Here is a 13,808-nt window from a genome sequence, read left to right on the forward strand (position 1 = left end):
GCAGAAACTCTAAAAGCCAGAAGGACATGTTTAAAGTGATGAAAGGGAAAAATCTACAACCAAGATTACTCTACACAGCAAGGATCTCATTCAGATTCAATGGGGAAATTAAAACCTATACAGAAAAGCAAAAGCTAAGAGAATTGAGCACCACCAAACCAGCTTTACAACAAATGCTAAAGGAAATTCTCTAGGCAGGAAACACAAGAGAAGGAAAAGACCTACAATAACAAATCCAAAACAATTAAGAAAATGGTAATAGGAACATACATATCGATAATTACCTTAAATGTAAATGGCTTAAATGCTCCAACCAAAAGACATAGACTGGCTGAATGGATACAAAAGCAAGACCTGTATATATGCTGTCTACAAGAGACCCACTTCAGACCTAGGGACACATACAGACTGAAAGTGAGGGGTTGGAAAAAGACATTCCATGCAAATGGAAACCAAAAGAAAGCTGGCATAGCAATTCTCATATCAGACAAAATAGACTTTAAAATAAAGACCACTACAAGAGACAAAGAAGGACACTACATAATGATCAAGGGAGCAATCCAAGAAGAAGATATAACAATTGTAAATATTTATGCAGCCAACATAAGAGCATCTCAATACGTAAGGCAAACGCTAACAGCCATAAAAAGGGAAATCGAGAGTAACACAATAATGGTAAGGGACTTTAGCACCCCACTTTCACCAATGGACAGATCATCCAAAATGAAAATAAATAAGGAAACATAAGCTTTAAATGACACATTAGACAAGTTGCACTTAATTGATATTTATAGGACATTCCATCAAAAAACAACAGAATACACAGTTTTCTCAAGTGCTCATGGAACATTCTCCAGGATAGATCATATCTTGGGTCACAAATCAAGCCTTGGTAAATTTAAGACAACTGAAATCATATCAAGTATCTTTTCTGACCACAATGGAAATTACAGTCAAAGACTGTAAAAAATACAAACACATGGAGGCTAAACAATACACTACTAAATAACCAAGAGATCACTGAAGAAATCAAAGAGGATATCAAAAAATACCTAGAAACAAATCAGAATGAAAACACAACGATCCAAAACCTATGGGATCAGGAAAAGCAGTACTAAGAGGGAAGTTTATAGCATTACAATCCTACCTCAGGAAACAAGAAAAATCTCAAATAAGCAACCTAACTTTACACCTAAAGCAATTAGAGAAAGAAGAACCCAAAAACCCTAAACTTAGCAGAAGGAAAGAAATCATAAAGATCAGATCAGAAATAAATGAAAAAGAAATGAAGGAAACAATAGCAAAGATCAATAAAACTAAAAGCTGTTTCTTTGAGAAGATAAACAAAACTGAAAAACCATTAGCCAGAGTCATCAAGAAAAAAAGGCAGAAGACTCAAATCAACAGAATTAACAATGAAAAAGGAGAAGTGAAATCTGACACTGCAGAAATACAAAGGATCATGAGAGATTACTACAAGCAAAGATATGCCAATAAAATGGACAACCTGGAAGAAATGGACAAATTCTTGGAAAGCCACAATCTTCCCAGACTGAACCAGGAAGAAATAGAAAATATGAACAGACCAATCACAAGCATTGAAATTGAAACTGTGATTAAAAATCTTCCAACAAACAAAAGCCCAGGACCAGTTGGCTTCACAGGTGAATTCTATCAAACATTTAGAGAGAACAAACACCTATCCATCTCAAAATCTTCCAAAATATAGCAGAGGGAGGAACACTCCCAAAATGATTCTACGAGGCCACCATCACCCTGATACCAAAACCAGACAAAGATGTCACAAAAAATGGAAACTACAGGCCAATAACACAGATGGACATAGATGCAAAAATCCTCAACAAAATACTAGCAAACAGAATCCAACAGCACATTAAAAGGGTCATACACCATGATCAAGTGGGGTTTATCCCCAAAATGCAAGGATTCTTCAATATACACAAATCAATCAATGTGATACACCATATTAACAAACTGGATGATAAAAACCATATGATAATCTCAATGGAATAATCTCAATCTCATATTGATAATCTCAATAGATACTTAATATTTTAATGAATAACTATGTGTGAAGCCCTGCCCTAACAGCTTATCTCATTTCTCACAGCAGTCACACAATGATGTTTGACAGTTCTGCCTCCTATTTTACAGATGAGGAAACTGAAATCTAGTGAGATAACCCAAGATCATTCAGGTATGAAGTGGTAGGTGGAGTTCAAACCTGAATCAGTCTGCCTTTGCAGTTTAGACTGGGAACTGTGGCAAGACAGTGTCTCCCTGTTACAGAAAGACACGCCCTCTTCTGGGATGTCCTGTTCTTCCCACACTCCTGAGTCCTGGGGTGATGTGCTCCCACCAATCCTCAGGGTTCAAAGCTGAGGGTTGCTTTTCTAAAAACCACCCTGGGATGACACATTTTAAAAACAGAAGTGCCCCTTTTCCTTCTCATACCCCTAGCATTATTGCCACTTTCTGTCTCTTCAAGTTCTGTGGGATGGACTTAGGCAAAAAGCCACTCCCATAACCTCTTATTTTCTTTTTATTAAATGTTATTTAAAAAACATTATGATACAACCTGATGTGAGAAGAGGAGACATGGTCACTTTGTTTGAGCCTCTTTAGCGAAAGTCCAAGTAGCAAATGAACGTGATACTATTTCACTTTGTAGGAGGAAACAACATGTTTCCATTACTCAGCAATGAATCTAATGATAAAATCTCGATTGAGCCAGGTCTATATTTTGTTAACATTTTTATTGCTACGTGCTCCCAATACAACAAACAGCATCAGTAGTGTACACTTTGATAAAAAGGAATTTTTAGCTTAGTAGAAAAGGAAGCTCAAAGATCAGAAGTGTAATGAATATATACATCTTTATGGGAGGTGTATGTGTGTGACCAGCTTTCTCTGTGTTCCCCCGTGGACCAGATGCATGCAGGCGCAAGCAAACTAGAGGAGAATTTCATGCTCGGGAAATTTTTAGGGGGAAAAATGACTTCTATTTGAGGTTCAGGGATTGTTTTACAATCTGGAATTCACCTAATTCATTTGACTTTCAAACGTCTTGCACCAAGTAGCAGCGATTCTTTAGAGGTATAGAGTCAATAGGTGAAGCTGTTATTTTTACCATGGTTAAAATGCAAACGTTCTTGCACATTCTGTGCCTTGAGAAGTTAACATATCTATATTTTAGTTTGCATAATGTATTTTTAGACAGTCCAGGAACTGACCTCCAAATCATTATGCTGTCGACACTTATCTTTCTTTTTTCTTTTAAGTGTAATTCATGAAGTATTTATCTCCTTCACATACTTCTTTTTTGGTGTTTCTAATTCCCTACTTCATTAAACAGCTAGCTATCTGAGCCCATACTATTTTATGTTTCATCGAAGGGGAAAAAGTTACCAACTCTGCATCAACTACTCTAAAAATGCAAAATTTGCATAACATCAATTTTGTTCAATTTTCGCTCTTTGATTTGACTGCTGTAGTTTGCTTAAATTTCTCCTCTATGTACAGAACAAAGCATGCATCTCTAATTATGTCTCTCTAGTTTACCAAAATATGTCATTGATATTAGCGTAAATATTTAGTACATAAAAATACTATCAAGAAAAAAAATCAACTTTTAATAAATATCTTCAGTTTTGAATTCTATATACAAGTACTTTACATCTACTCCCTGGAGAGAGCATTTCTGGCTTCACTGTGAGTAAGGTGATCACTGACATAAATTACTAGCACATTATTGCAGTCAGATGCATGGTGGTTGTGAACATGTGGATATGAACCATGAGGAAAATAAATATTGCAACCATTGACAAATGCTTTCTTGAAGCTGCTTTCAGAGCCCTAAAGCCCTGCTATATTTGATTGTTATTTCTAGTTCAACGATGCTTTTCTCAGCTACTGACATACAAACAAATGATCTCAGTACATTTTTCCTTTGTTAATAATTACAGTACATTGAGTATACCTGTTTGTATATGTCAACAATGGGACAATTAAAAACAACACAGGAAAGCAGGACAATTCAATGGTGTCTATTGAGGCCCTGGTAAAAGGGTTTCCATTTTGTCCTGCACAGGCTCATTTACTGGTCTCTGTTCCCTGTGACTACGAGTATACTAAGACACCAAACTTATTCTTTTTTATTTAAAGTATGGAAGGTAATAGGTAAGTTGAAATCTCTATATCTGTAGCTTATCTGTTTTTTTCCTTTTTCTGTAATTTAGGTGTCACACTGTTGATCAAACAAAACCACACAACAAAACACTTTGTATTGTCAGTAGCGGTGTTTCTAACTTCTTTGTAATATTCTGCTTTGAAAATCAACTCATAGAACGTCAAATAAGGCAATACTCAATAACAGGCACCTAGAATATCCAGAAATGTAATATAGTAAACAATCATTTGAGAACACATCTCTTAAAATAATACTGATTTCTGCAATATACAGTATTTACACAACAGCTGCAAATTTGCTCATACAATATTTCTAATATAGATAAATAGGAATACAAGTCTAAGAATTCTTTGCTCCATTTTCAAAACCTTTTGTTAAAATGTAAACCATTGGCACCTCTTTTATTTTTACTGTAACTTTTTTAAAACAACAAAAAAAATCAGCTGATATGCACAATTGATTCCAGTCCCTTTTCTGCTTTAGAAAATGACCAACACGCTTAGCAACTTACTTTCCTTCGGTTAATAATCTTTGGTGCTTTCTTCCAATGAATTCTGGTAAATGAGTCAATGCAGAACAAAAGGAGGATGAAAGCAACTAGAAAGTGAACCAGCACTTTTTGTTCTTCCATGTACAGATAAAATGAGTTGATGATTTATGGAGATTTCCACTTTAAACAAGCTGTATGCACCACGGGGAGAGCGAGCTTGTCCAGATTTTCCATTGATGTCTAGCCTTTTGGCTTCACTTTTTTATCTTTCCAACGTGGATGATCTTAGCGGACGTCTCTTGTCAATAATCTTTTCATCTTTCTTTGAGGTTCTTGCCTGAGAAGAAGCACCTAAGGAATCACTGGCTGCAAGGAAGGGGGCAGCAGCCATTTGTGGAGATGAACTGAGGTGGCCACTCTTGGTGGGTGGGGAGGCCAGTCTCAGAGTCTTATTTTCTGCTGGCTGAGCTCTCCTCTGGGGTAGGTTAGCACCACTGGATTTACTGTTTGGCCTGAAAGCAGCATGTGCATTTGGACCTCCTACAGAAGAGATCCTGCTCAAAGATTTCTTCTTCTCAGCAGGAGTCTCTGAATAGTAAGGAACCAAAGATGTAGGCATCATTAGAGATTCGGGGAGGTCACTGGAGTTAAAGATAGCATCATCATGAGTTTCAGCAGCTTCTGGAAGGTATGGTGGTGGCAGGGTGCTGCTGCGCTTGCTACATGACTCACAACATAACTTGTTATAACCTGGTATGGAGCAGTATCGCGCCAGCACCTCCATTTGACAGAATATGGATTTATCTCCCAAACATGGCTCATCTGCAAAGATTAAAAGACACCAAAATGAAACATACATCCAAACATAAAAGGAGGACAACATGGATGGAGCTAGAGGGCATTAAGCTAAGTGAAATAAGTCAGACAGAGAAAGATAAATATTGTAGGATTTCACTTATATGTGGAATCTAAAAAACAAAACAAACAAAACAAAAAACAGAATCACAGATACAGAGAACAAATGGGTGATTGCTGAGGGAGGGGCAAAACAGGTGAAGGGGATTAAGAGGTACAAACCTCCAGTTATAAAATAAATAAGCCATAGGAATGTGACATACAGCCTAAGGAATATGGCCAGTCACATGTTAATAACTTTCTATGGGGACAGAATTACTGTGGTGATCATTTCATAATGTATGCAAAATCACTAGGTAGTACATCTGAAACTAACATAATACTGTATTTCAGCTATATTTCATTTTAAATATAAAAATAAATATAACTAAAAATGAATAAAAGGAGGGAAGAAATTTAAATCGTATGTGACTATAAAAAATTTTAAGTAAAATCTAACATTTATGGGAGTTGTCCACATTAGACTTCACGTTAAAAATATGAATATTATGATGAATTTACTAAAATAAGTATTCTTTATGTGCAAAGCACTTGAATTGACCAGCACTTTCACATCTCCATCAAGAGTCTTCAGATCAAGGGTAATTTTTTCTTCCTAGTAGAAATACATAGCTGATTTTAGAATGAGAAAATAGAATTAGTTTTACCATATTTTTAAGATATAGAGGGCACTGGTTTTTTAAATTTTATGATAGTTCTTTCTTTATAATAGAGTAGCCTCTATATTAAATTTAAATTTAAAATCAAAATAAATACTAAAGACCTGTTGGAACATATTAAATCTTAAAACTATATTACCAAAAGAAAAATCAAGATACTATTTTGATTTGGAGACCATTCTCCAGAGTGAAGGCAACAGTTTCATGTTTACCATTGAATGTTCTCAGGTTATTTGTTATTTGAAAGCACAAATCTGGGTAAAGGGTGCCAACTTTCTTATGAATAATTCATGGTTCTTTAATTTCATTGAATTGATAGTACTTTAAAGAGTACTAAAGTAACACTCACAAAACACTTGGTAGGTATGTGTGTACAGACTATTTCTATTATTTTTTAATTTTATTAATCATAGGTTATAAGAATTAGATTTCAAAAAATCCAAACATTGAGCTCATGAAAATGTTAGTTCGTATTTCTTTTCAGCCATTCCAGAGCATATCCTATGCAGAGAGCCCATGCACACAGTCCAACACAGAATACTGATCCCATATTCAATTAATAAATGCAAAGAATTGTAAATTGTGGCATTTATGTAATATAATCACTTAAAATTACAATGTAATATTGGGTGATTCTACATTGCTAGGTAAGGAACCTGCTATATAACTTGCCAAAGAAATTAAATCCCTTTTCTAAAGTTTGAGGGGAAAAAAAGAGGGTCAGTTGTCAGGGCCAAAACAGGCTAAACTTACCACCTTTGTTAGCGTTATAATGCCATGCCCACTTCCTAAGTTGTGGAATGACTTGTATTTCCCTCACATTTACACATCTGTGATACAGTATGATGTGTTTGAATATTTCATATTAGCTAAGATAATAATCTAAATAGGTTGTAAATGCCTGAGAATCACATTAATGGGTTTCACCTCAAGTATCAATCCCTTTTCCTATCTGAATTATTTTTTCTATGTCTATAGCTTTCTATGCCTATAACATTTTCTTTTGGCTTAAGGAAAAGTATCAAGCAAATTCTTGCTGACAGTTGGGCATATTTGCAGAAATATATACTTCTACCATGTTAAGATCAATAAAGCTTACTCGAAAAGTGTTTAACCTCCTGACAGTAATGCCTATGTAAGAGTAAAATACTATGGTGACAGGAAACATTATTGCTTTTAACTAGGTAAATTTGTTCTTTTGGCTTTTACTTGTGATTTGAAGCTTCAAATATACTTTCCAGAGAAAAATGATTAAATATGTAAGTCCTTTGTCACCCCCTCATGGTCATACTTGTTCATGCCATCCCACATTTCAAAGGAAAATGTACAAAGAAATATTTTATAAGGTTTCTTTGGAAGAGTAGACAGGCAGTGGGAGGATAGGAAGAGAGAGAGGGAGAGAGAGACAGGCACAGAGAATCAGAGGGGAAGGGACACGGGGGCTGGGAAAGAGAGAAGGCAGGGAAGGCAAGAGACACAGGGAGATGCAGAGACAGATGCAGAGTGGTAGAGACAGGGAGGTGGGCAGGGAGGGTGAGGAAGGACAGAGAAAAGTGGAGGAGAAAGAGAGACACTGACAGACACATGTGCCAGAAAGGGGGGAAGGAGGAGTGTTAGAGAGAAAAAGAGGGAAATAGAGAAAAAGCAGAGAGTCAGGAAGAGGTGAGGAGAGAGAGAAGAGGAAATGGAGAGAGCAGGAGAAAGAGAGAAAAGAGGTAGAGGTAGGGAGACTAGGAGGGGGAGAGAGAGAAAAGCACGAGTGATATACACAGAAAGTGAGCAACATACAGACAGCAAGTGACAGCAAGTCAGAGACTGAGAGCGAAACCCACAGAGGAAAGGAGAGGAGAGAAAAATGGAGATACAAAATGAGACACAGAACTTCCCTGGTGGCGCAGTGGTTGGGAGTCCGCCTGCCGATGCAGGGGACACGGGTTCGTGCCCCGGTCCGGGAAGATCCCACATGCCGCGGAGCGGCTGGGCCCGTGAGCCATAGCCGCTGAGCCTGCGTGTCCGGAGCCTGTGCTCCGCAACGGGAGAGGCCACAACAGTGAGAGGCCCGCGTACCGCAAAAAAAAAAAAAAAAGAGAGACACTAAGGCCACAGACAGATGCAGAGAGAGACAGAAAAGGAGGAAGAAGGCGACAGTGATAGAAACTGAAACCATCCAATATATGCTATTTGTTTTACAATAGCAAATTGAAATTATACAGATGTCCCCTGACTTATGACGGTTCTACTTATGATTTTTGGACTTTATGATGGTGTGAAAGCCATATGCATTCAGTAGTACTTTGAATTTGGATCTTTTCTGAGCTAGGGATACATAGAATGATACTCTTTTGTGATGCTGGGCAGGGCAGCAGCTGCAGCTCCCAGTCAGCCAGGCGACCACGAGGGCGAATGACTGACACACTTATAACCATTCTGTACCCAGACAACCATTCTGTTTTTTACCTTCAGTATAGTATTCAATAAATTATATGAAGTATTCAACACTTTATTATCAAATAGGCCTTGTGTTAGATGATTTTGCCCAACTGTAGGCAAATGTAAGTGTTTGGAGCATGTTTAACACTAGGCTATGGTGTTCAGTAGGTCAGGTGTTTTAAATGCATTTTTGACTGACAGTATTTTCAACTTAGGATGAGTTTATCAGGATGTAACTCCATTGTAAATTGAGGAAGATCTGTACATTAAAGAAAAGAGACTCTGCTTTTGCAATATGGCAAGAGTAAGTTAGGCAAATTTTAGTATATGCACAAGGTATCTATTTTGAAAGCACGCTGTTCAAGCCTATGGAAATGGATAGGCAGGTATTGGAAGTGGCTTTGTGAATGACATTTATCATCCACATGCCTAAATTGAATGATTTTAGTAAAGTAATGCCAAACCTTCTGCATTATTATGCCTTTGACAATGATGTGAAGTCATAAAGAAAATCAAAGAGAGAAAACAAGTAGCTCCTTCGAGAAACACAAATTGACAGAAGCTACATATACATGACACGGCCCTCACCCCAGCATTACTGCCTACTGGGAACCACAGAGGCCGCAGCGGTTATGATAACTAAATGGAGGGGACATTGCTGCAGACACCCATCTTAAAGAACTCTATTAAGCTAATATTTCAAGGGTGTTTTCCTTTAGTCATTTTGCAGTAAGCAAATGGAAATTCCAGAGCTTGCCCAGAAAGGAAGTTCTGCTTTTTGAGGCTCAAAAACCATGATCAGAACGGTGAAATCAATCAGTGTTACACCTACCATTACAGGGAGGCAGCTGACAGGCTCGGACAGACTCAGGCTTTTCACCATCGCAGTGGTCACCCGCCCTGCAGAGGACCTGCCTCACCTCTGTCCCTTCGCCGCAGGTTACCGAACACTACAGAAACAGAGGCTGTGATTACAGACGTTTATTCCACCAGGACTGTCTTTCTTCCTTTCGCCATGTGCACACTTAGACACACACATGCACACACGCATACACAGCTCTGGAGTTCTTTCTCTACGGCCCAGTGTTACAGTGACTTGGGAGACAGAGAATCCTAGCTTTATACCCTGGGAGCATTGTTCTTTCTCTGAAAGCTTCATAGAATTGCTGTACGACTAAATGAAGGCAAAGGAGACAATGTATATAAAACAGTTATGCTTGGCATGTAGAAAGTATTTGATGCCAAACAAATCATTGTTATAATGTAACACCTTCTGTAGTTCCTGAAAGCAGTAGTGGAGCCTGTTTTCAGAGAGCCCTCACGGACTGAGCTTCCCATTCTCTCACCTTCCTTACAAATGGTGAATTTACTGACATGCTATGTTGGTTAATTAAACCTCTTTGGAACTACTATTACTCTATTCCCACAACTTCATTTCTTTAAGGAATGGGCTAACTGCTCTAAAACTAAGCCCAGAAGCAGCCATGTTATTGATCTAGGTAGGAGCTGTAGAGGAGGGATGCTTGTTCCAGGACTCTGAGGGGAACGAGACATGAGTTATCCTTAAGGTCCTGTGCAGGTCACTTTCATGTGCCTGTTCCTTCCCTCCTGGGCCTGCTCTCCACTTCCTCCTTTGTCCTCTGTCTACTTTTTGCTGCCCTTTCCTTCAACCCACTCTACTATCACCCCCTGATTCTTCATTTGGAGTTTTTAGATATATCAAAGAACTGTGGTAAATACGGGCAATGAGACACTGATTCAGCCAGTCACCAAGCAGACGTCATTTGGACAGGCACCGACTGGGCGCTGGCGAAGCAAAGCACCTGGTTTTTTGAGAAATGCATGGACTAGTGGCAAGCACAGGCTCAAAGACAGGAGTTACAATACACTGCTGTGACCAGCAAGCCACTGGAAGGCCTCTTTGCCTTTGGAATGCAGAGGAAGGACTGCCGGGAAGGGCAGCCCTGGAAGGCGGTATCTTGGACCATGGAGCTGAGCCTTGGTGGATGAGGGGCAGATGGTCACATAGGAGGAGGGGGAAGGGCGGGCAAGCCAGCCAAAAGTGAGGAGGCTCAGACCAGCATGGTCTTTGAAACAGTTTACTCAGACTGGGACAGAGAGTTAGAATAAAGGAAGATGAACAAAGAAGAGTTATCATGGGATTTATTGTGGTTATCATTTTGCAATGTATACAAATATCCAATCGTTAAGTTGTACACCTGACTCTAAGGGAACGTTACATCAACTATACTTCAACAAAAAGAAAAAAAAGAAGCGTTCGTGTGGTGTCAAATGGGGCAGGGCCCTGCATTCAAGGTCAGGGGTTTGGAATGTATCCAGGAGGAACGGTGCAGTCCAGAAAAAATATCGGACAGAAGATCAGTCACTTTTCAGAGGCCTCTGTGTCACAAGACATCCAAACGTGGTTTGCCCCCATCAACTAATCTTTCATGCAAACACTGTTTTAACCTGTGAGTTTTTCCTAATACCTACAGATGCGTAATGCTTCCAAAATATGTGACAGTTTCGCAATTCACACAAAGCCTACCTGATACGGAAGCCAAATTAAAATACACTTCACGTGCCTACCCCTCCCCCGCCGCGCCCCCCGCCAACGCACACAGAATTCGCACACCCACCTCATTCCAGGGCCCCGTTTTCCACTGGGCCGGGCAGGGCACTCTGTTACAAGGCCGGCGGCTCTCTGGACGGCCACCCACGCAGTACTTGCTGTGCACCGAGCGGTTGGTGCCATCGTGGGACGGCTGGAGGCAGCGCACGGCACGGAGCTGATAGCCGGAACTGCCGCAGGTTTTGGTGCAGTGCTCCCACTCTTCTGCCGCCCAGCTGAGGATGGGGGTTAAGACTGAACTTGGCGACCGGGCTGCGTGGTGTGCCCCTCCCTGCACCGCAAGCCTAGCTCTTTCTGCCCTCTGAATGATGTGCCCCCACCCCGCGGGGCAGGTTCAGAAAGACGGGCGCATCAAACAAAAAGTCTTAAAACTTTCTAACAGTAATAGGTGGGGCACATCTATTTGTTATGCCCTAGTATTCTGTCTCCCAGTGACTCTGAAACAACCTTCTCTTTTCCAAAAGGATCATCCACAGAGGGTTTCTGAAACTCATCTTAAAGTTGTCCCCTTAGGTTCAGGCATGATGGTAGTTTCCCAAAATAGCACCAACTCATAAAGAAGATGTGGCACATATATCCAATGGGATATTACTCAGCCATAAAAAATGAAATAATGCCATTTACAGCAGCACGAATGGACCTAGAGATTATCATACTAAGTGAAGGAAGTCAGAGAAAGACAAGTCTCATGATATCACTTACATGTGGAATCTAAAAATATGCTAAAAATGAACTTATTTACAAAACAGAAATAGATTCACACACATAGAAAACAAACTTATGGTTACCAAAGGGGAAAGGGGGTGGAGGAGTGATAAATTAAGAGTTTGGGATTAGCAGATACAAACTGCTATATATAAAAGAGATAATCAACAAGATCCCCACTATATAGCATAGGGAACTCTACTCAATATTTTGTAATAACCTATAAGGGAAAAGAATCTGAAAAAGAACATATATATATATATATATATATATATATATATATATATATATATATATGCATATGTATGTATGTATAACTGAATCACTTTGCTGTCTACCTGAAACTAACACAACATTGTAAATCAACTATACTTCAATAAAAATAAAATAAAATAGAAACCAACTCATTATAATAAATAATTATAAAATTATAAAAACCAACTCATTAAAATAAATAAAACCAACTAATTCTCAGCCATATTGCCTCACGGTGTTAAATATTTGAAAGGAAATAAAAAAAGGCTCCATCTGATGCCTGCTATGACAAGGTGATTTGGTTGCTGCTGCTTTTTCATTACCTCATGAGTTTACTCATGTTTGAATATTCTAAATGAGATTACAGTTCCATCTCTATGGTTGTTGCTGTGAAGGCTACCTGACATATCCATCATGTTTGGAAAATTCAGTTCTTCATATAGGCCCTTATTGGACCTGATGACAAGGTAAAGGTTGTACGCATCTGGGCCTGAGCAGAAACTGCTTCCATGAATGTACCTCATAGAAATATTTCCAAGGAATTTATTTTCAAAAAGATATCCCAAATTCTATGTCCAAATTCAATGTCAGTGCCCCAGCCCTCTCCAAATTAGCTATGGATACAATATTACAGACAGTTTATCATTGCATATGTCCCAAAGGGTTGCCACCATTGATTCCAACTAGGTAATCAATCTGTTAGTATGTAATGGAGGCATACTATTTATCCTTTCCAAAGTTACTTTCCCTGTGCAATTTTTTTTCTTTTTTGTATGTATGGAGCACCAAAATATAAACAGGTTAAAACCTTGGCAGTCTTTGCTATTCAGAGTTTAAGACTGCTATAGGTTTTCAACTGGCAGTAGAATGAATTGTGGCAACTAAGAAATTACTCAATTTTGAAGGCTTTCACTGTGACTCTCATTTAAAGATAGGTGTTAACATGAGAAGTATATACTTCATAGTCATAGATACTTTTTGTTACCTTTATTCCCTCCTGAAATTCCCAGAATGACAATAAAAAAATACATAAAATGGCATATACTCATAAAGTGTTCAGCATGATGGTTTGATTTACATATATTGTGAGATGACTACCACAACAGGTTTAGTTAAATCCATCATCTCATATAGATGCAAAGAAAGAAAAGAAAAAAAAATTCTCCTTGTGGTGAGAACTCTCAGGATCTACTGTCTCCATAACATTTCTATGTATCATACAGCAGTTTAATGCTGCATTCTATACACATGTGAACAGCCAATGTTCACCAGACATAGAAAGTCTCTAACGCAAATGCTGAATGAAGGGAAAAAAGAAATAGAAGAAGTAATGCACAAAAAAGCAAATAATCTTTACGAGCCTAAGAAAGATAAATGAATATATTACATCTTTGAAATAAGAATCAAATGTCTGGAAAACAGAACATTTGATAAACAAAACAGCGCTTGGATGTTAAAACTCTCTTGGATGTTAATGACATAATAGCAAAAATGGAAAAATTCAGCAGGAAG

At 38.5% G+C, this 13,808-nt stretch overlaps 1 protein-coding gene across 2 annotated transcripts in view; it reads right to left on the reverse strand.

Annotated features, from left to right (window-relative positions):
- Positions 1 to 4,503: 4,503 nt before the first annotated feature.
- The window catches only part of ADAMTS3 (ADAM metallopeptidase with thrombospondin type 1 motif 3), a 306,795-nt gene continuing 297,490 nt past the window's right edge, over positions 4,504 to 13,808 (reverse strand). For both annotated transcript variants that reach the window (XM_060092563.1, XM_060092568.1), the window contains exons 20-22: positions 11,344 to 11,551; positions 9,537 to 9,654; positions 4,504 to 5,522 (exon numbers count right to left, since the gene is read on the reverse strand). In XM_060092563.1, coding sequence (XP_059948546.1) covers positions 4,963 to 5,522; positions 9,537 to 9,654; positions 11,344 to 11,551 — 886 coding nt within the window. In that variant the 3' untranslated portion in view covers positions 4,504 to 4,962. The remainder of the gene's footprint in view (positions 5,523 to 9,536; positions 9,655 to 11,343; positions 11,552 to 13,808) is intronic.

The sequence above is a fragment of the Mesoplodon densirostris genome, chromosome 1, assembly GCF_025265405.1.
Source record: "Mesoplodon densirostris isolate mMesDen1 chromosome 1, mMesDen1 primary haplotype, whole genome shotgun sequence".
In the NCBI taxonomy this organism is placed as follows: domain Eukaryota; kingdom Metazoa; phylum Chordata; class Mammalia; order Artiodactyla; family Ziphiidae; genus Mesoplodon; species Mesoplodon densirostris.